Source organism: Syngnathus floridae, chromosome 17, assembly GCF_059516105.1.
Source record: "Syngnathus floridae isolate MCC-2025c chromosome 17, RoL_Sflo_1.0, whole genome shotgun sequence".
NCBI lineage: Eukaryota > Metazoa > Chordata > Actinopteri > Syngnathiformes > Syngnathidae > Syngnathus > Syngnathus floridae.
The window spans coordinates 11,638,823-11,658,449 of NC_142429.1; the positions used below are offsets into that span (position 1 = coordinate 11,638,823).

General features: G+C 42.7%; 6 protein-coding genes across 7 annotated transcripts; 2 read left to right on the forward strand and 4 right to left on the reverse strand.

Annotated features, from left to right (window-relative positions):
- Positions 1-275: 275 nt before the first annotated feature.
- slc29a4a (solute carrier family 29 member 4a) lies at positions 276-8,336 on the reverse strand. 2 transcript variants are annotated; one of them, XM_088356829.1, is made up of 12 exons: positions 8,233-8,336; positions 6,193-6,287; positions 4,871-5,234; positions 4,192-4,323; positions 4,020-4,133; positions 3,534-3,662; positions 3,326-3,400; positions 2,969-3,237; positions 2,385-2,505; positions 2,116-2,303; positions 1,804-2,044; positions 276-1,730 (listed from the first exon to the last, which is right to left on the reverse strand). In XM_088356829.1, the coding sequence occupies exons 3-12, from the start codon at positions 5,106-5,108 to the stop codon at positions 1,594-1,596; spliced, it is 1,644 nt and encodes a 547-aa protein (XP_088212955.1). In that variant the 5' UTR covers positions 5,109-5,234; positions 6,193-6,287; positions 8,233-8,336; the 3' UTR covers positions 276-1,593. The 2 variants fall into 2 exon arrangements, with proteins under 2 accessions (XP_088212955.1, XP_088212954.1); XM_088356828.1 differs by having other exon boundaries at positions 6,193-6,922; positions 8,233-8,335.
- On the forward strand, positions 8,304-9,472 carry atp5mf (ATP synthase membrane subunit f). Its single transcript, XM_088356834.1, has 4 exons — positions 8,304-8,443; positions 8,817-8,924; positions 8,988-9,104; positions 9,339-9,472. Exons 1-4 carry the CDS (start codon positions 8,428-8,430, stop codon positions 9,365-9,367), a joined length of 270 nt encoding a protein of 89 aa, XP_088212960.1. The 5' UTR covers positions 8,304-8,427; the 3' UTR covers positions 9,368-9,472.
- Positions 9,151-11,839, reverse strand: cpsf4 (cleavage and polyadenylation specific factor 4). Its single transcript, XM_088356831.1, has 8 exons — positions 11,406-11,839; positions 11,250-11,300; positions 10,967-11,119; positions 10,789-10,884; positions 10,609-10,702; positions 10,420-10,492; positions 10,193-10,351; positions 9,151-10,080 (listed from the first exon to the last, which is right to left on the reverse strand). The coding sequence occupies exons 1-8, from the start codon at positions 11,506-11,508 to the stop codon at positions 10,012-10,014; spliced, it is 798 nt and encodes a 265-aa protein (XP_088212957.1). The 5' UTR covers positions 11,509-11,839; the 3' UTR covers positions 9,151-10,011.
- A 297-nt stretch (positions 11,840-12,136) lies between these two features.
- On the reverse strand, positions 12,137-15,583 carry shmt1 (serine hydroxymethyltransferase 1 (soluble)). Its single transcript, XM_088356830.1, has 12 exons — positions 15,341-15,583; positions 14,712-14,828; positions 14,496-14,641; positions 14,276-14,391; positions 13,935-14,095; positions 13,743-13,824; positions 13,432-13,644; positions 13,247-13,360; positions 12,999-13,121; positions 12,808-12,924; positions 12,628-12,738; positions 12,137-12,543 (listed from the first exon to the last, which is right to left on the reverse strand). The coding sequence occupies exons 2-12, from the start codon at positions 14,802-14,804 to the stop codon at positions 12,371-12,373; spliced, it is 1,449 nt and encodes a 482-aa protein (XP_088212956.1). The 5' UTR covers positions 14,805-14,828; positions 15,341-15,583; the 3' UTR covers positions 12,137-12,370.
- A 383-nt stretch (positions 15,584-15,966) lies between these two features.
- On the reverse strand, positions 15,967-17,723 carry pdap1b (pdgfa associated protein 1b). The gene is made up of 6 exons (XM_088356832.1): positions 17,558-17,723; positions 17,191-17,282; positions 16,924-17,010; positions 16,739-16,860; positions 16,466-16,617; positions 15,967-16,361 (listed from the first exon to the last, which is right to left on the reverse strand). The coding sequence occupies exons 1-6, from the start codon at positions 17,568-17,570 to the stop codon at positions 16,297-16,299; spliced, it is 531 nt and encodes a 176-aa protein (XP_088212958.1). The 5' UTR covers positions 17,571-17,723; the 3' UTR covers positions 15,967-16,296.
- A 343-nt stretch (positions 17,724-18,066) lies between these two features.
- bud31 (BUD31 spliceosome associated protein) lies at positions 18,067-19,309 on the forward strand. The gene is made up of 4 exons (XM_088356833.1): positions 18,067-18,275; positions 18,423-18,545; positions 18,677-18,843; positions 18,925-19,309. The coding sequence occupies exons 1-4, from the start codon at positions 18,182-18,184 to the stop codon at positions 18,973-18,975; spliced, it is 435 nt and encodes a 144-aa protein (XP_088212959.1). The 5' UTR covers positions 18,067-18,181; the 3' UTR covers positions 18,976-19,309.
- The last annotated feature ends 318 nt before the right edge of the window (positions 19,310-19,627 follow it).

The following is a 19,627-nucleotide window of genomic DNA, read 5'->3' on the forward strand; positions in this document are numbered from 1 at the left end:
CATAATCTTAAGGCTGTAATGAATTGAATGATTTCTTTGTCAGCCTGAGGTCATCACCATGGAAACTGTCGAAAGTCATTCGTAGTCCGATGCTGCCCCCTGCAGGTTAAAACGCGTCACAAGCGAGAAAGGGTTCATGTAGCAACTTAAATTCATCTTTTTTGGTCTCGCTACTTTTTTATTTTTGAGCACACCACTAAAATAATTAAAGCATCAGGAGTATATATTTTTTAAAAGGGTTCTCAATATATCCCCCCCCAAAAAATGAAATGACATGCTTTGATAATAGATTTATTTTTCCCATTCTTATATGCTCAGTTTCAGTAAACGCCAGCTGTAGAGCTTAGCTGACATACAAAGTGCACTGCTATTCATCTTTCCACCACCAAATATTACTCAAATATTCCATAAACCCTCAAAACGACACCAAAAGAAAACTAAACACAACTGAACCAATACAGCTTGAAAAACAGAACACTAAAGAAAAGGAAAAAGCCACAGGAGACAACTTTGGATTCAGCAATATATCATTTGAAATGTTCCAACGTTGACTAAAAGCTATTTGATTAACTTTGCAAACATGATATAACAATGGTGTCATGTTTTGCTCCTTCCATTGCTCAAATATGGTTAAAATTGACTAAACAAGGCCAACCAGTTGTGAAACGCTCAACTGTTTTTGTCCCACCGCTCCACACGATTATTTAAAAGACAACAATCGGCAGGAAACACAAAGAAAGTTCCACATCTTTATACGTTATACAGAATTAATGAACTAGAAAAATGTCAGTAGCCCTGGCACATCGGCACTCTTTTAAATGTTATTCTTAAATATATTTACAAGGTTCTGACAGTGACACATTTGATTCGACATTCCCTCTTTTCTCAGTTAATAACATGACTTGGAAAAAGGTAGCTATTTTTGGCACATTGTTTTACCCCTCATAATGTAACATTGACCCAGGGGAACCTCCAAAGTTGAACATGAATGTTCTGTGGTGCGGATTGACTTCAAAACAACTTTAGAATAACACTGTGATTTCATTTTTTTACAGTCTCAAACTATCGCCATCATTAATTCTTTATAACAGGGTTCACCAACTTTTTTGAAGGTGAGAACGACTTGGTTTGTTCAATTTTGGAGGTTCCACTCACATGGAGGACATTTTAGCTAAAAAAAATATATATATATCACAAGATACAAGACAAAGAACACTGAGCAGAAGCTGGTGGGGACAGATGAGCAATATGAAGAATCGATATGGTTGATGTTAGCTAGTCAGATCAACATTACTTTACGATATAGTTGCTCAGCCTCTAACTTGAAAAATTAAATAAAACATAAAAATGTCATTTTGAATGAGAAAATGTCACTTAAGACAGTTTTTCATCTACTCACAGTGATACACTCCAAAAGGACAACCAACGAAGATTTCGGGAGAAAAGTCCATTGACATCCCCGAAGTCTTCACTCACTCATCCTGGCTGGAGATTGGAAAGATATGAAATGTTATTTCCTTCAAATCAGAGAAGGCGGCCCTCTCCTAAAGTTGCACGTGTTTGCGCATAAACACGGTTAGCACGTGAGGACATTCAAAAGCCGGTTGTGTTAGCCTGTAAGTGGAACGTGGAGAAGCCTGATCCGGGAGGAGCCGTGAAGCTGTAAGCCGCGTACGCCACAACCGAGCCCACCATCAAGCCGGTCATGTAGGAGACCGTCATCACGTTACCTGCGCAAAAAAAAATACATCATCACAAGTATGCAGTGGATTTTTCAGCTGTCTCTACCGAAGCCTATCTTACCTGCAAGCTCCCTCTGTTCGGGCGCCACTTTGCCAGCAGCCTGAATCATAGGCACGGAACCAAAATAGCCGTTGGTGACGCCCATGAGCAGGGAGAAGAGACACGGCCAGGCGGGGTGGGCCAGGGTGGGTGCGTGTGCCGGGTACACGCACATAATGAAGAGAGGGATGAAGACAACTCTCAGGCAGGAGAAGAAGAGCAGGCGGCCTCCGGACCAGTCGTAGGGCAGCGCGGCCAGGATCTGAAAACACACCATGCTTCTTAAGCTTCTTGTTTTGTAACCCTCAACGTTATTCGTAGGGGTGCCCAGACCTTTCCGACAAAGTCGGACATGTTGAAGGTGGCCATGATGAGGATGGGCAGCCACTCCCCTAAAGTGTGGTTCCTCATCTCGGACTCCAGGCCGGGGAACAAGCACAGAGTGATGCTGTAGGTCACCGCGATGGAGAGCATGTAGGCCCAGATCACGCGGGACACCACGTAACGATGCAAAATCAGGTCTGGTCAGAGAGGACCAGATTAAATGCTGAATTAATGGTGGGTTGAGCACACATTAAAAAAAATAGATTGGCCATACATACCTCGAACACCGGGCCAGGTTCTTCTGATCTTGATTTTTGGGGCGTCAAATCGCACATACGTCCCACCGACATAGTCCTCATTGCCGTCTTCTGTTGTGGGTGGTCCCATTCCGCCGTTCCCCTGAGGAGGAACCAGCAACATTTTCACATCAATGCTTGATGACAATCTTCTTGTTTTGTTATGTTTGTCCCCCTAATTTGGCTGCATGACTTCATCTTATTTATAATAGCTATTAGCATGTCACACTGACTGACTGCATGTTGATGTCAACACGCACGTAGGCACGCACGCACGCACACACACACTAATCCATTAGTTGATTAAAGGGTCTCAAGAGCCAGAAGGGAGCACTCTTCCTGATTATAGCCATGATGTGGAGCACTGCCTTGGTTTCCCCTGGCAACCAACACAATGAAGTCCGTGAATCATCCCCTTGAATGCAGAGGCAACACACGCTGCACAAAGACCAAAGTGGGATGCTCCTTTCACACAACAGGACATTTTTGTTTGGAGGCGTCCAGTGACAATTGCCAAATCTGCGCCTTGGCTGAAAACGTGTGGTAAACATCAGGCTCCAACTTACAAATTTAACCTCCTCCGCCGTGACGTCGTGATGAACCCTGTAGCCGGTGGAGTTTCCGTGGGGGTCATGACCCTTTCCCTGACCCCTGCCCTGGCCTTGGCTGGTGTAGTAACGGATGAAGCGGGAGCGGCGCACCAGCAAGTGAAGGAGGAAGCACAGCATTTCCATGCCGATGGAAATGAGGAAGAAGATGAGAGTGTTCCTCCTCTCGTCTGGGATCAGCAGCTTGGTGAAGATGCGCGATAAGGAGATGATGACACCGGCAGTGCCTGGATGAAGAAGAAGATGAACGTTTTGACGTGCATGAGAGGAAGTCGGAGGTAAGATAGTGGGACACTTGGATATTTTTGTACTCACTCTCGCCGGTCATCACCCCCTGTGTGTATCTCTTGGGCAGCATCCCCATGTAACCATAGAAACTGGACTGCTGAACTGCAAATGGATGAGGGAGTGGTTAAAACGGTCGATCAGGGGTGGGGTCAGTAAATCTGATTCTTTTATTTTATTCTATTAATAATAATTATAATTATTATGTTATTTGATTGACGTTTGCTGATTCACTTACCTGTACAGCCAAAGGCAACTACTCCCACTGAGACCAGGTTGACGATATAAGCTTGACCGGTCGTGAACTTTGCCAACCAGACATCAAATATGCTGACAAACATCAGAGGTCCCAATGCTAAGATGTAGCCTGCACAAAGAAGCAAAACATACATCACACTTAGGTCAAGATCATCATTCTTCAACCCAAACTTTATCAACCTTAGTGTTGAGTCAAGTGGAATGAACTCAGTTATCCTGCAGGGGGCATTGTAGTGCAAGATTACTGTTATGGGCTACTAATCTAATCTTGTAAATCAAATTCAGACCAAATTTACCATTTATTGTTCTATTGTTTTCCTCATATGCTTACATATGCGCAATTTTATTACCAACTACATTTTTCATATTTTATATGATATTTCTAAGATGCTTCTATTTTAGACTTATTCATTTTGTATTTTGACGCTCACGTTTGTTTTTCTCTGTAGGTGAATTTGCGACTCACCCACAGTGATTCTAGTGTGCATGCTGAGCCTCTCCACCAGCACGTTGTTGAGAAGGACGGCCAAAAGAGCGACCAGGATGTATGTCAGGCTCATGTCGAACACGATGGACGTCCCTGTGTTCATACATTGTTTACGTGCCTTCATAAAAGTTGCATCACGTTCACATCGTACCTCTGAACTTGTGGTGAAGGTAGTCGACGTCTGTGATGAAGCTGTTGTAGGGCAGCAGGAAGCCCACACCAGCCAATAGCATTGCAAAGTAGATGCCATGGTAACGGTCGTCAGGGATCGGCTCCTCAAAGTCTGAGCGGGAAGGTAGGCAGACCAGGGTTATTAAGAAAAAGGATATCAAATGACACACTGGGTCTTCATTAAAGTGAATCAAAAGGAAAGACGTGCAAGTTCTTCTGTTCTCCCTTCATTTTTGTGACTGCTTGAATCATGACATCGTGTGGATAAAAAAAGGACCTTATTGAGCAAAAACTGACAGCAAGAATTTTCCCCTCTGACATTCATGTTAAGAAGAGCCACACGGTTGGCTGCATCTGTTGCCTCAGAATTTTGATTACCCCAACGACCGCCCACCCACCGCTGCGGTGTGTGTGTTTTTGTGTCTCACTCCACCAATATGAAGTAATTGACAGCTAGTGGGGGGGATGGAGGTTATCTGATTAGCTTGGCATCTCTACAGCGTGAATGAGTAAGCAACACGGCCGTTTTCTGTTAACAAGGTTCTTCCTCGACATCGACACATGCTCCTTCCCAAACGTTCTGGTGTGCAACAGTGCTGCTCCTTTTTAAACTGTCAAAAATGGCAGACTTGCAAATAACAGGTCCGATAGTTCCTCACCGGGCTCAGACAGCGCCAAGACGCCTCTCTCCGGGACATCTTTGCTGATCTCCTCCTCCTCCAGCTGGTAGGAGTCAAAACTGTAGCTCTGCACCACTCCGCTCTCTCGTCCATCCCTCCAACCTCCCTCTCTCACCGCATCCCTCCATCCGGCTCTGCCCCCATCCCTCCACACGTCCCTCTCCTCGGGCGTCTGCGCCGGGGTGGGCCTGCGACGCTCTGCTCCCATCACGTCCATCTTCTGCAGCCAAGTCGGACGCTCGCTAGGCGCTTCCGGGAGCGGGCATGTTGCACACGACTGTTACGGCGGCGGCAGAGAGGCGGGAAACTATTGGATGATGTAAGGAGGCGGGGACCATGGGAACTAAATGGAAAAAGATGTTGAGGGAGAAAAGAAGAGAGCTGTCATAAGCCTTAATAAATGGAGACAAGCCAAGGTTAGACGAGACATGGGAGCTTTTGTGCGTGTTTGTGTGTCGCCTATTCACTGACAAGCAAAGTGACAAAAGATGCACAGCTGTGAGCCCACAGAAGCCAGCTGAATGGAATGGAGCCAGCAAAGCAGACAAATCAAACACAAATTGTGTTACGAATTCAATATTTAGCTACAAATTAACGGTGTGATGTCAGTCTCAGCACTTTTTAGATTTTTTTTTTTCAGCTTACAGAGGGAGTCAATACAGTAAATACAATCCACGTAGAATAGTTTTAGGTCATATTGTTTGACAAACATTTAGTTTGTGCTTCACTATTTTTTTATTATTGTTTTTGACAGCTCTCAAATCAAAGTACAATCACAAAATAAACATACTATTTTAAGAATAATTATGTAATGTATAAATATAGCTGCCATACAATGAAAATTGACGCAGCTAATTAGTAAAGAGGTCATGTTAGGTTTATTCCCTGAGGCGCGCTGATTGGGTTAAAAGCTCCTGTTTATTTGCAGCTGGAAGCCATTCCAATGACAACCAAGTGTGGGCGCCCGCGAGCTCCTTGCTTTAAATATTTTAAAAAAGCATTAATTGAAGCGTAATCAAAGCTTTTGCATCTTTTTAGAAAAAAAATCATGTTAACACATGCAGATCTATTTGTATTTTTTGCGCCTAATCCTGTGCCTCTTGAACAACACACATTATTGAGAAGAAACCGCGCGTGCATTCTAGCGCCGTTTTAGAAAGAAAAGCAAACGCTACATCTGAACGACCAGTGCAAAAGACGATTGTTTGTTTTCAGCTGCGCTTTCTCCAATTATCCTCCCTTCAGTCAAGTTGCACGATACGATTTTTTTTTTAAAGGCAACGACAATAACAACAGGTTACCTCCGTGCCAAGGCCGCTTCTCCCCTACCCTGGTGGCTGCTCAGTCGGTCTCCATCCAGACGGAGCCTCGCGCCTCCTGACGCAGCATCCAGCGGCTGAGGAGGAAGTGGATGAGAGAGAGAGCGAAAGACAGAGAGGGGGGGGGCATTCGCTGCTTCGTCTCGTCGTCGGTGCAGTTCTTGAAAGTCCTTTTACTGCAGCTTTAAATCATGCACTTTTGACATAGTTATGTTGTGGTGCCATAGTTTAATTCATACTTATGTAGATATACATATATTTTTAGAGGAAATTAGTGATGCATTGGATTGGAATCTAATGCATCACTAATTTCCTTCTTACAATGCTGTCACTGCAGCTTGTGTCACTTTAATCAATTCTTATTATAATTCTGTGCGACTCCTGCATGCAGTGTGTGCTGGAAATAAAGGAGAATAAAAAATAATAAGAGACCCTGCAGCGACATAATTGCTGACAATTAGAAATCAAACAATATCAAAGTGAATGTTAAGTTAAATCACGCTATTCTTTTGGAAGAGCGAGTTCGAGACACAGTAGCAGCAGGAGTCAACCAAGTGAAGAAGCCAGATGAAAGCCAAAAGAACAGGTGCAGATGTTCGAATGGATAGATAGATAGAGAGATAGAGAGATCAAGGGTGGGCATGAGGGAGACAGATGGAGGGGAAAAGCAGGAGGTAGTGGAGCGGTAACTTGTGAGCTGATGAATATAAGGCTTGAAAAGATGGGAGAGAGAGGCAGCCCGGGTTACATATTCCATGTGCTAGTATACTCAACAATATAACAATAATTCAAATCAATAGAATAATCAAAGCTGTTACACTGCACTAGCTCACTTTCAAGAGTGTGAGTGAAAGAATTTAATGAAGTGGGCAAGACCATTAGCGCTATTCAGAACAAAATAGTCCCTCGAGAGCTTTCCCACGCGGGCTCCAGTATCTTCCCGTCCATATCTCTCATGTGGTAAATTTCCTTTGAGCCAGTGAGCGCCTCACAGCAGGTTCCGCTGCTCTAATGAGATTGTGGTAGAACTAGGAGACAGTCCCATAGAGCTTCTCTGCGTGACTGATGTGTCCCATGTTGTTTGACCAAACAGAAGAAATTGACAGAAAGTGGTTGCGTATTAAAAAGCACCCCCCTCCCTTCCCGCCTTATTTATCGTTCCATCCTTTGTTTCCATTCCTGTCTACTCTGCTCCCAAATGTGTTGTCTTGTCTTTCCTCTATTCTGACCGAGCGCTCCTCCCGCCTCCACCTCCATCTCTCTCCATCAGCTTCAAAGAGCTGTCTCTGTGGCAGACCTCCAGGGCACCTGCCTCTTCAAGTGAATCAAATCATCCATCTCACACTGGTTCCCTGTGTATGTGTATTGCCAGTACAGACTGCTTGGAAGTGCACTATGGCCCAAGGCGGAGTTGCAACAAACAAGGCAAACATAAAAATACTGGACAAACAAGTCAATCTGGAAAGCAGGGTTATTCTTTTTTTTTTCCTTTTAGAATTAAAACAAGTCGCTGCTAACTTTAACAAGCAAAATCAATCTTTTGATTGATGTGTTTTGATTAGGGTGTAATGTTGTTGTTCAGTTTTGCAAGTTGTTCTACTATATAGTTAATCTCTTTACAATTGTCACATTTTTTTAATGCTATTTGATACGAAGAGTTATGCAATAGTTTAATTGATTTTCTATGCATATGACAGGTAACAATTTCCCATGTACAGCTACAAGCAACTAGATTCAATCAATTTGTGGCTAGTGGTGAGCTGAGAAGCCCAGGCGGACATAAAAAAACAAAAGTACTTGTGTGTATAGTAAAATTGTCAAGCAAAAGTAGATTTACTTAAAAGCTGGCAGAGTGTAAGACATTCATAAGGCTTCCATCTAATTAAAGTCATTGCAGAGAAGCTGGCAAATCACTCGAATAAAAGGGAAGCGAGAGTCTTGGGAGAAGGCCAAAACTACTACTGTGCACAATGTGTGTGTGTGTGGAATGATCTATCCTTCCCTTGCCCAGCCTCCACTCACACATGATCCAGAAGTTGTGTTTTCTCTTTCTGCATGTGTAGATTCTCAGTCAGACCTTCAAAAACGAATAGGTAGTATTCATCCATGTTGATGTCCTCCTGTGAAGAAAAAAAACTACATTAGCTCCCAGAGTGCACCGCGGCTTATGTTCCCATCATCCTTTGCAGCTCAGCCAGCCGAACCGCACCGATCAAGATGGCGGACAGACCAGGTAGCTTAGCGTGTCCTCTGCACAAATATTCACAATCGTGTCACTTTTGTGGTTTTTATTAATGAAACATTTGTGCATAATCGACATGTTTTATGCAGTCAAATGACCTTAAACGAATCGGTTTTATGTGTTCGTTAACTCGGAGGCCGTAGTGAATCCTTCGAGTCACGTCAAGGACTTTGCGCGTCATTGCTAATTCTGTTTAAAAAGAATGGAATATGGCAATTGATTAAAACACTAACAGTCTGATATACATTTTTCATATTCCGATCATCTTACCAGTGCGTGTATTGCTATTTTGGCTAATCTGACATTGTTTTGGGGCTGTCATTTAATCATATGTCTATAATGTAACCTGATTTTCTCTTAACAGTTCCCTTGGCTGAGAGGCGTCTGATGGATGTTAAACTGGGCGAGTTGGGAAGCTGGCTCGGAGGGCGAGACTTCACCCCCAATGGGATCATCTCCGCTGTCCGCAGAGGTGAGAACACCCGCTTTGACTTTAGACCCTTGCTCCATTTTAATTTTTGAACATCTTTTTCAGGCCACGACAGATACTACAATAAGTACATTAATGTGAAGAAGGGAGGCATCGGCGGCATTGCTATGCTGCTCGTTGGCTACGTGACCATCAGCTACATTTGGGAATACGACCACATAAGTAAGAGACTCGTTTCCGCTGTCCACTTGCAAAAAGATGAATACTGTTGAACATAAAATATGCACATTTATTATAGACATCACACAACAAATTCTTTGCCTGCTTGATTGAGAAAATACAGTAGTTGGCAGTGGACTTATGTTGTGATGGTGGTAACAAAACACAAAGCTATTATTTTTGCTGATTAAACGAGTTTAGAAATTGTTTCCAATTGTTTTCTGTCCTCCTTTGCAGAACATGATCGCTGGAGGAAGTACCACTAACAAGAGCCATCAGAGCTTCAGGGATGGACCTTCCAGCTCCTCCTACTCTTTGCTTTCCCAGCTCATTGTGTTCAATATTTGACCAATAAACAATATTAAGAGTTATTGTGGGTTTTGTCTTGATTGGGACAAAAAAGATTGAGGATTTCCTACACATTTGAGGATGAACCATCTATTTACACACTGAGAATTTGTCCTCACACGTCATATTAACGTGAGCAACTTTTTACTGTATGGATCCGGTGATGAGTGTAGCTGCAGTCTCTTGTAAATTATGATTTTTGGGATTTTACCTGTTTGTGAACTATTCTGCAAGTTTTGAATAGACAAAGGCTAACATAAGCACAAGTAATAGAAAACTAGAAATAAGACACTACGGATAAGTCCACACCGCAGGTCTTAATGCTCAAGTCAGACTTTTTGTGTGTGTGTGTGTAAGTGTCCACATATTCTCAGTCTGGCATCTTGATTTTTTTTTCCCCCCACGCTGTATAAAAGACAAGAATACCAATTGAAGCAATGTGAATCTCTCTTTGAACGAGTAGATTGACCAGAAGTGGGGAAGAAAAAAGAAAAAAAAGTCACAGGTTGTTCCAGGTCATTCTTCAGAGTGTCAACCTGTCAACTGTCCATCTTTCCTGTTGTCACTGCCCACTCAAGAAAGCAAGATGGCCTTTATTACACTTGTTGGCGTAATGGCCCTTTTCTCCGCACTGCACAAACGGGACAAAAGTAACAACAGCAAGAATTAGTTTTTCCGTATTTGTGTTTTTAGACAACAATAGCTCATTTTTCTATACATGACCCCATTGAGAAAATCTTCACCTTGTAGCAGGTGACCTGGTCCAGTGGTCGAGGCCCTCTGTTGGATATGAGATGATTCTGTTGAGTCACAGGATTGGAAGAGTTGTTCTGCAACCGCTGGCCCGGGCTGGCGTTGGTCAGGTGGATGACTGAGAATGACGAGCGGCCCATAGACGCCGTCTGGAGCATTCAAAGCAAGGAGAAATGATGAAACACTTGAAGACCATCATCATGACCACGTGTCTCACCTTTGTCTGATTTTGGTTTTGTAGTGGCAGTGGAGGCTGCTCAGGGGCTCCCATTGGCAATTCAAAACGAGGGCTGGCAAGAACAAAAATTAAAAACAGACATTTCAGGCCTAACAGAAAGGTGCAAATTTAAATTTGTTTTGCTTGCAGATGAGACATTTTGATATTCAATGCAAACTGTATACATACTGCATAAATTTGCATGATTTTCCTTCTGGACAGAAGCCCACCAGATAGTTGACACAAATCACCCTTCTTGTGTGTCTGTGTCTACAGTCTGGACCTGAAACGGGAACATGAAGAACCCATTTGGTATTTGCAACATACATATCTGAGTGTACTCAATGAGCGGCTGCATTAAGGACCTACCGTGTTTACAAAAGCCTCGATCATACCAGGGACAGTCCTTAATCTTGGATTCAGGATCGATGTGTAGAAATGGACATTCCTTGTTGCTACACTCACCTGAGGGAGGTGACACACATTGGACACTTAAAAAACACGCTCTCTTATTATGTGTTACAATACTCCGATCCTGTGAACACACCAAACTTGGAGTAGAAATAGCATTCAGGCATCTTTGTCATGTCGTACTCATGGAGGAACTCGCACTGGTCTCCTTTTTTGCAAAGTCCTCGGAGCCAGTGCTTGCAAACTACTGTCTTCTCTCCACTGATGTGACGGAAAGGACACATGCCACCTAGTGATGCAATGGAAACAAAACATGATAAATGCACCATTGCATAAGCAGATCATGTATTCCATCCAATGTGAATAAAAAAAAATAGATATGTAATATTACTGATGATTGTTTGGTGCTTTGTTTTTACCTTTCAAGCATGCAGCTCTCATGAAGAACTCACACACAGCAGAGCCGGATTCTAAGGGGGCGGGGTGGGGGTCACATAGGTCAAAGCATCAGGTTTGAGTGGTCCTGACAGCAGATCTGCTGTCACCAAACTAGCTGTTAGCATGTGAGCACTTACTGTCCATGCCGGGGAATGGCAGAGGCTGAGCCCCCAGCTGTTGCTCCACGGCAATCTCCAGGTCGAACTTGATGTGGTCCGCGCTAGCCAATAAATCCTGCATGGTTGAAGGCGATGATTTCGTCGAGTCCCGCTGTGAAACTAAACGCCTCGGTTAGCTTACTATTGATATTATTAGCCGGTCATTTTTTTGTTCCACCCCCCCCCTCAGCCGCCAATAAAAAGCTAGCCAGGCTAGCCCTTGAGCTGAAAACGCCAGGTACGCTCACCAAGGAAACAGTCAGACACTGCTTTATTTTGTCGAACAAAAGATCTAAACTCGGGATTGGTTTCAAAGTTTGTTTTTGTCTCAGACCAGTTCTCCGAGTAGCACGAGAGGCGCGCTGAAACGACCTATGACCCAACAAACGCCACTTCCGTTTCCTTCGAGTGACTTTTTTGAGTTAGTTTGCAAGCAGTGTCCAAGCCCGTTACCGCCACCTAGCGGACTGGACGAAACAGAACGGCATCTTGTCACCTTTTGATGACAATACTAGTGTCATATTTTTATTTAGGTTTTTACACATATCTATAAATATCTGGACTAGCTCATTCATGTTTCAATTTCAATTCCAGCAGGGAATTCATATTTTGAGGCCTCTTGTAAATTTAACATTAAATGCAGCATAAACTGATTCAGAATAATAGTTCACATGATGCTAAATACTAGATAATGTGCACAACTCATAAAATAAGGTGAACTTTGAGAATTTTAATGAATACTTAAACTTAAATGTATCCGAAACATTGAAAGCAGCAGCGGATGACGTCACATTATAAGAAACAAAAAAACATTGTAAGGCTGCTTGTACTGAAATGTGTTTTCATCCAAAGACGTAAGGTGTGTATCACAGATATCGTATGCAGGAATTCCACCTGCAAGGTTGTGTGCATTAGTTTGCAAGTACCAGTTGAATCATCATGATTTATAACTCAGGGAGGCCAGGCATGGGAAAATGACCAGCAAAAGCTTCAACTTCTGCCTTGATCTCATTCACACGCAGCTGGAACTTTTCTTCCTTGGCCAATGCCTGGATGAACTCCTTTAGAGTGGCCTTAGGATCCAGATTTCTCTGCACCTCCAAGGTCAGCTCAATACCTGAGGGGTAAAACAAAGGGAAGATGTGGGCGCTCTCCACATTGGAATTCTACTCCCTCCATGACGGAGCTGCACATTCCTAACCTCTGTGAAGGAAGTCCGCCACTTTCCTGAAGTCATCTTCTACCAAGCCTCTGGAGGTCAGAGCTGGAGAGCCAAACCTCAGTCCACTGGGGCGCAAAGCACTTTTGTCTCCTGCATGAAAAGAGCACAGTATAAAAACAAAGTTGCAACATCAGCCCTGACCAATAAAACAAATCTTACCTGGACAGGTGTTCTTATTACAAGCAATGGCGCAAGCTTCCAGAACCTTCTCAGCTCGTCCTCCATCGGTTCCTTTGTTGCGCAGGTCCAATAGGATCAGATGATTGTCAGAACCACCTTCATATGTCAATAAAATCATGATGTTGAGAGATTTCTTGCCAACCGATGTGTCAAGTGTCAGTGGCACCTACCAGTGACAATCTTGTAGCCGTGCTTAACGAGGGCAGCGGAGAGAGCTTTGCAGTTGACAAGAACCTGCATCTGATACGCTCTGAACTCTGGAGTCATGGCTTGTTTGAGAGCGACGGCGACACCTGGGAACATAAACAGAAAGACTCAGCACTGATATGAGCAAATTCTACACATCCTTCATTCTTTGCCAACATGGCTCAAATTGAACTGTGACACATCTGGCATTTAGCTAGTGACGTAAATGGACCTGCGATGGCGTGGTTGTGTGGTCCACCCTGCAGCCCCGGAAAGACGGCCTGATTGATTAACGACTCAAGATTGTACAGAATCTCCTTCCCCTTGGCGTCCACGCTGCGCACACCTGAAGACAAACGGATGAAAATAAAACGACATGCTCGATAACTCAAAGATTTGATGACGAAGAGACTTGACCTTTCCTGAAGAATATCAGTCCAGCTCTGCAGCCGCGCAGCGTCTTGTGCGTCGTCGTGGTAACCATGTCACAGCAGTCAAAGGGGGACGGCACGACTCCGGCGGCCACCAGTCCGCTGATGTGCGCCATGTCGGCCAACAGATACGCGCCATTCTCGTTGGCGATCTGCCTCATACGGCCGTAGTCGAGGTTACGGGAGTAGCAGCTTGTTCCTGTTCGAGGAAGGAAAGGAAACGTTTGTCTGAATTTTCATGTTTCAATTCGTTATGACAGCAAAAGCCTAACAAAGTTTCCAAAGCAGACGAGCAACCTGCAATGATGAGTTTGGGATGGAAGAGGCGAGCATTTTCTTGCAGTCGATCATAATCGATGTAACCGGTTTCGGGATTCACCTGAAACCAGAACATCTAGTCTGAGCAACAACAACTCTCTCTGACAAGTAAGTGTGACAATTCAGAACAATGACTGAAGTGAGTGTAAGCAACTTTGAGCAATCAATTACCTTGTACACCATGGATTCAAAGAAGATGGACGTTGCGGAGATTTTTTTCTTTTCAGTCATGAAACCATGTGTCAGGTGACCTCCATCAGGAAGGTCCAGGCCCATGATTCGACCATGAGGTTCCACAATGGCGGTGTAAACAGCAAAGTTGGCAGGAGAACCTACACGGAGAAGCATTAACATTTCTTATTATGCCATTTGAGAGCCATTCATTTTTTTATATAGCTTATTCTCATAATTTGGTGTGCAACCTGGAGAAATAAGCACACCAAGAACTAGCAAACCCAGATTTGAAGCCACCTCATCAAATATAAAATGTTCCACCATATTTTTATGGTTACCTGAATATGGCTGCACGTTCACGCCCCATTTGTCAGAGTCCAGACCGTAGGCCTCAAGCGCCCTCTTCTGGCAGAGTCTCTCCAGCTCATCAACATGCTCAGTTCCACCATAGTATCTACATTGAGACCATTGTGAGCGTAAAAAACATTTTTTATTCCAAAGAACAAACAAATCTCACTGTACTCCTTCTTTAATTCATAAATAATTTCACAAGTGTACCTCTGACCAGGATAGCCTTCAGAGTACTTGTTGTTCATACAAGACCCCAGAGCCTCCAGAACAGCTCTGCTGGTGAAGTTCTCAGAGGCAATCAGCTCCAGGCCGTACGTCTGTCTGTGCTTCTCCTTTTTAATAATAGAGAAGACCTGAAACACACACGAGACAGGTTAATAGCATTTTTCAGAAATAGTCAAAAATAGTGACATAAACACTGACCTCAGCGTCATTGTCAGACAGAGATTCCAACATCATCTTGTTGTGCGAGTCCCACGCTTCCTTGGTGACATTGTCGCCATTTGTTAAAGACATGGTCGTTGTTGTTCTTGCACAGCGCTGATTCAAACAAGACGACAAACATCCCATTTACTATCCATGAGTGTGAGAAGAAGCAGCAGCAATATCATGCAATACAAAAAAATGCCTTTTTTTTTTTTTGCATTTATTAGAGGTTGACTATTCATTGAGGATTGCAAGCTTCAGTTCACAGTTGACTGTTACAAAACTTGAAGTTGCGTTGGGTAAACTTTGGACCGTTGCATGGGCAAGGCAAACACGAGCATTCAAAATATTATGCGCAGTCTGGTATCTTGTGTAACTTGTACTCATAACTTCTTTAAATCACTAGATGTTGTTTACATTTGCAGGGAATCGTCAAATCCCTTTAGGTTTAAATGTCATAAAAGGACAGCCATTGCAGCATAAAAAAAAATCACATGGTCAGAGACGTTCAAAGTACAAAACCTGTCTGGTGCTTTGGTGTGTAAATCATAACTATGATCAGATTTAGACATTAACTTTCAAGATTGCCCTGGCACTGAAATGTTTTAGTCAACGTTCGAACTCACCCTCCAAGGAAAAAAAGTAGCGGCTGAAGTTGTCAAAAGCTAAAGTAGAATCACGGGGTGGGCGGAAGAGGGAGGGGAAATTATACCACGCTGACGGAAGTTAAAAGTCCGCCAAAGTTTGGACCAATCAAATGCGTAGTTCTTCTTCGCTTATTGTATGCGTAATATGTGCCCTTGAGCACCACTGTTGACCGGGAGTGAGATGACTTGCTGCTACAGCACTTAGTAACTGTGATCGGAATATTTCCTCCCTCAAATTTAGCTAAACAAGGTTACCAAAAAATAGAAAGCCCTTGGTCCGATTGCATACTATCGACATTATACTCAATCTATTTTTGCTTATGCTAAATAATGAAAAGTATCAATATTAATACTCTATAAGGGCACAGGTTCAATTTAAGTTGACTTGATATCTATACTAGTGTACAATAATCATAAAAATGTAAATGTTGTCATAAAAGTAATCAAGTCTTTTAAGGTGACCTTTTGACCACATCTCTGATCATAATTGTAGTGACAATTTAAGAATCAACCTGATTAAGGCAACAGTTACTGGAGAAACAAAACACACAAAAAATGGCTGTATTATCCCATGAAATATTCATACCAGTTGACTCCAAATGAAATGAATGTTTCAACATTTTTATCGTATTAATCTGAAATATTTTCATGACTCAGTTATATACAGTGTAAAACCCAACAGTGCCGATGCTCAATAAGCAAAATGGACATTGTAAAATGATAAGTGTGATCCATTTCATGTAAAACCTCATAGCTTCATTCTAACTGTGTGCAACCCAGCTGGAGCTTTACCAATATGGCCGTTATTCCATGCCAAAATGCACCACCGGTAAGGTAAATACTGTTCATAGCACTTTTTCCCCCTTTCAAAATAGTCTAATTCATATTGTGTCAGTCCACAAAAACGGGGAAATGGTTCTGATAAATAATCGGCATCATTTCAGTGAGAGGGAATTTAATCCTTTAGCCGCTGCTGCTGCTGCTTCTTTTGCCTCTTTAGCTGCAAGAGAGAAAACATGTGGGTTAGTAATAATGTCTAAAATGTGGTATTTTAAATATATGAGTAAGTACAAGGCCCCGCTGTGCGTAGATATTTTTTGGCACCTTTTTTCTCTTCCTCTTTCTTTCTCGCTGCCTCCTCTCTCTGTTTCTTGATGATGGCGAGGCGGGCGAGGTCAGCTTTAGCCTGGTCTGTCTTTCCTGCGAGATGCATCTTCATGTAGCGCTCCTTTGCTTTCTGCTTCTCAATTTCCTCTCTGTGTGCACAGGAGTGGAAAGAAAATCAAGTGAAGAAATTCCTACAGAACTAATGGCCAAACTTGTGGCACTGCACTAGAACAACACGTTGGTCCTTTGACTGATAGGGTGTACACAGACCTTTCTCTCCTTGACAACTGCTTGGGCTCATCTAACTCGATGTGCGTCACCTTCTTGGACTTCTGAGCAATTCTGTTGGGGTTCTCAATTTCTATCAAGCCCTCCACACCTACTCTCTTCCTCTGCAAACACATCACAACAGCTCAGAGTGCTTTCTTGAAATGTTACAAATATTTGGGACATACCTGTGAACCGTCATCATCACTATCATCTGACCCTGACGCTTGTAACTTCTCGGTAACGTCATTCTGAGCTGCACCCTCTTCTTCATCCTGAAACAAAGAATATAGAAAGTCATGCATTTAGACCACAAGTTAATATTGATACAGCCACATTAGTCACTTATTGTACCTATGCCTCAGAGTACCAATGTAAATAAACCTAAACTCCCTTTATAATGTAACTATATATCCACGAATGGGTGATCTGTATTTTTTTTTTTTTTTAAGTACCGTCTTCCTCTCCTTCTCCGCCTTCATCTGGGCGTCAATCTCCTCTGGACTTGTGTAGGTCCTCATGCGACCCTTGTGGCTCCCTTTCCGACCTGCAGTGAAGATGACGTACGTGAACAGATTTATCCTGTTTACTATTCACACAGTGACGAGGAAAACCATTACACCCGCATCGAAAGCAAACGTTTTCACACACATGACATCGGTGTAATGTTATAAGGCAACTAAGCGAATAAAAGCGTAAACTGATTCCAGTCTATGTTTTCTTCCAAGACATTCGTTACCTGTCTTCAAGTGACCAACGCGTGCTAATACGGTAATATATGCAAATTCACCCAACAATTAACCTTATACACAATCATCTTACCTCCTTTTGGCATTTTGATAAAGACTGTACGTGAATATCTAACAGTTAGTAAATGAAACAAAAGACATTTAAGGCCGAAGGAAGCTGACAGCTGGCTAAACTCGGAGAGGAGCAACACAATCCAGTAGTGATGAGGTGTGCCCTCAGATATGCCTTTTTAAATATCCTCAAAATGAAAACATGGCCGGGGATATGTCAAACACTTGTCCCCGGAAAAACACATATTGATCATTATACACCATGGTTCGACTTTAGTGTCTGTATATTACGAGTCACAAACGAAAAGCAAATCAAACGACATTTATGTCTTCTAAACGGCATTTAATTTGTGCCCTAAAGTGATGCAATATCGCGAAAACGATAGCAAGATAGTTGCTTCAATTTTGTCACAGAAGATTTCAATAAATTACCTAACTCCACATTTGGGAATCAATTATTGCCCAGTTATTCCAAAACATAAAAATAAAATAGGTATAAATAAATTACGAAAACATGATGTGACGTCAAACGTGTGCTGCGCTTGCAATGGACCCCAGTGACGCCCAATTCAAGGGTCAGAAACGATCGCGCTAGCCAAATAGGAAAACAGAAGGTTTTGTTCCGATTTGAACAAAGTGTAAGAAAATGCCAAAAGTTAAGAGAAGTCGTAAGCCACCACCAGATGGCTGGGAACTCATTGAACCTACTTTGGATGAGCTGGATCAGAAAATGAGGGAAGGTAAGCCGAAACAAGATCATTTAGCTATCGTCAACAACGGCCCCGCGGAGCAAATGTTTTCAAATGTGTCCAACCCGTAATTTGAAACATTCGAATCCTCAAATGTCTAACATTTATATCCTTTCTCAATTTTTTTCTTCCTCTCAGCTGAAACCGAACCTCATGAGGGTAAGAGGAAAGTGGAAGCTCTTTGGCCAATTTTCAGACTGCACCATCAGCGCAGTCGATACATCTACGACCTGTTTTTCAAAAGAAAAGCCATCAGCAGAGGTAAGATGACCATACCTATCTGTAATATTTAACTTATTATGTAACTGCGTGTCAGTTGTAATTATGTTTGTAATATATATGAAATCGTTATTGTGTGTTGAATGCCAACCAAATGTTTGTTTTCCTCACAGAGCTGTACGAGTATTGCATAAAGGAAGGCTACGCTGACAAAAACCTGATTGCAAAGTGGAAGAAGCAGGGATACGAGAACCTGTGCTGCCTGCGATGCATCCAAACACGTGACACCAACTTTGGGACAAACTGCATTTGCAGAGTCCCAAAGAGCAAGCTGGAAGTTGTAAGTCTTTCATGAGTTTCAAGATTCTCCCATCTGAATAGACTTCATTTTCAAATGAATTTCTGACTTGTGTCTTTGTAGGGAAGGATCATCGAATGTACTCACTGTGGATGCAGAGGATGTTCCGGTTGAGTGTAGGACAGAAAGACGTGCCCGGCCTCCATCTTTGTTGTCATGCAGCTCGTCACCTCCTATTGTTAGCATCATTCCCTGCAGTCTTTATAGGGCTCAGAAGTACACTGAAAGGGGCCTTCTTGTATTCATGACAATTGTTTTTCTGCAAAATGTACTGTCTGTAACCTTTCTTTAATACCTTCAAGACCTCTGAAGGGGAAGGTGTCTTTGAGTTAATTGCTTCAGGCGTGACATGTTTCATTTCATTCATTAGAGGGCTAAGTGTGAATTGATTTTGTTTTTAAAACCTCTTGGTGTTGTAATCATTTGAATAAAACATTTCTGATTGACATCCTTTGACACACCCATGAATACGTCTCACCTTCTCTAATTGAATATTCAGTTAATTAGCCACAGAGAGCAGCTTAGAAGATAAATTAAGATATATTTCAAACAAGTCATTAGTCTAGAACTGCAGCTGCTCTAATATGTACAATGTTTTCATTTAAGATTAAAATGGGGAGTTATAAACTGGATTTTTAAGTCTACATACAGAAGCCTCACTTACCTTTAGCCTGTTTCTGCAGCTCCTGCAAGAGAATGATGATTTAGTATTCATGCCACCTCAGAAGCGAGCACATGTGTACGTCATCACGGAAACAAGTCAAAC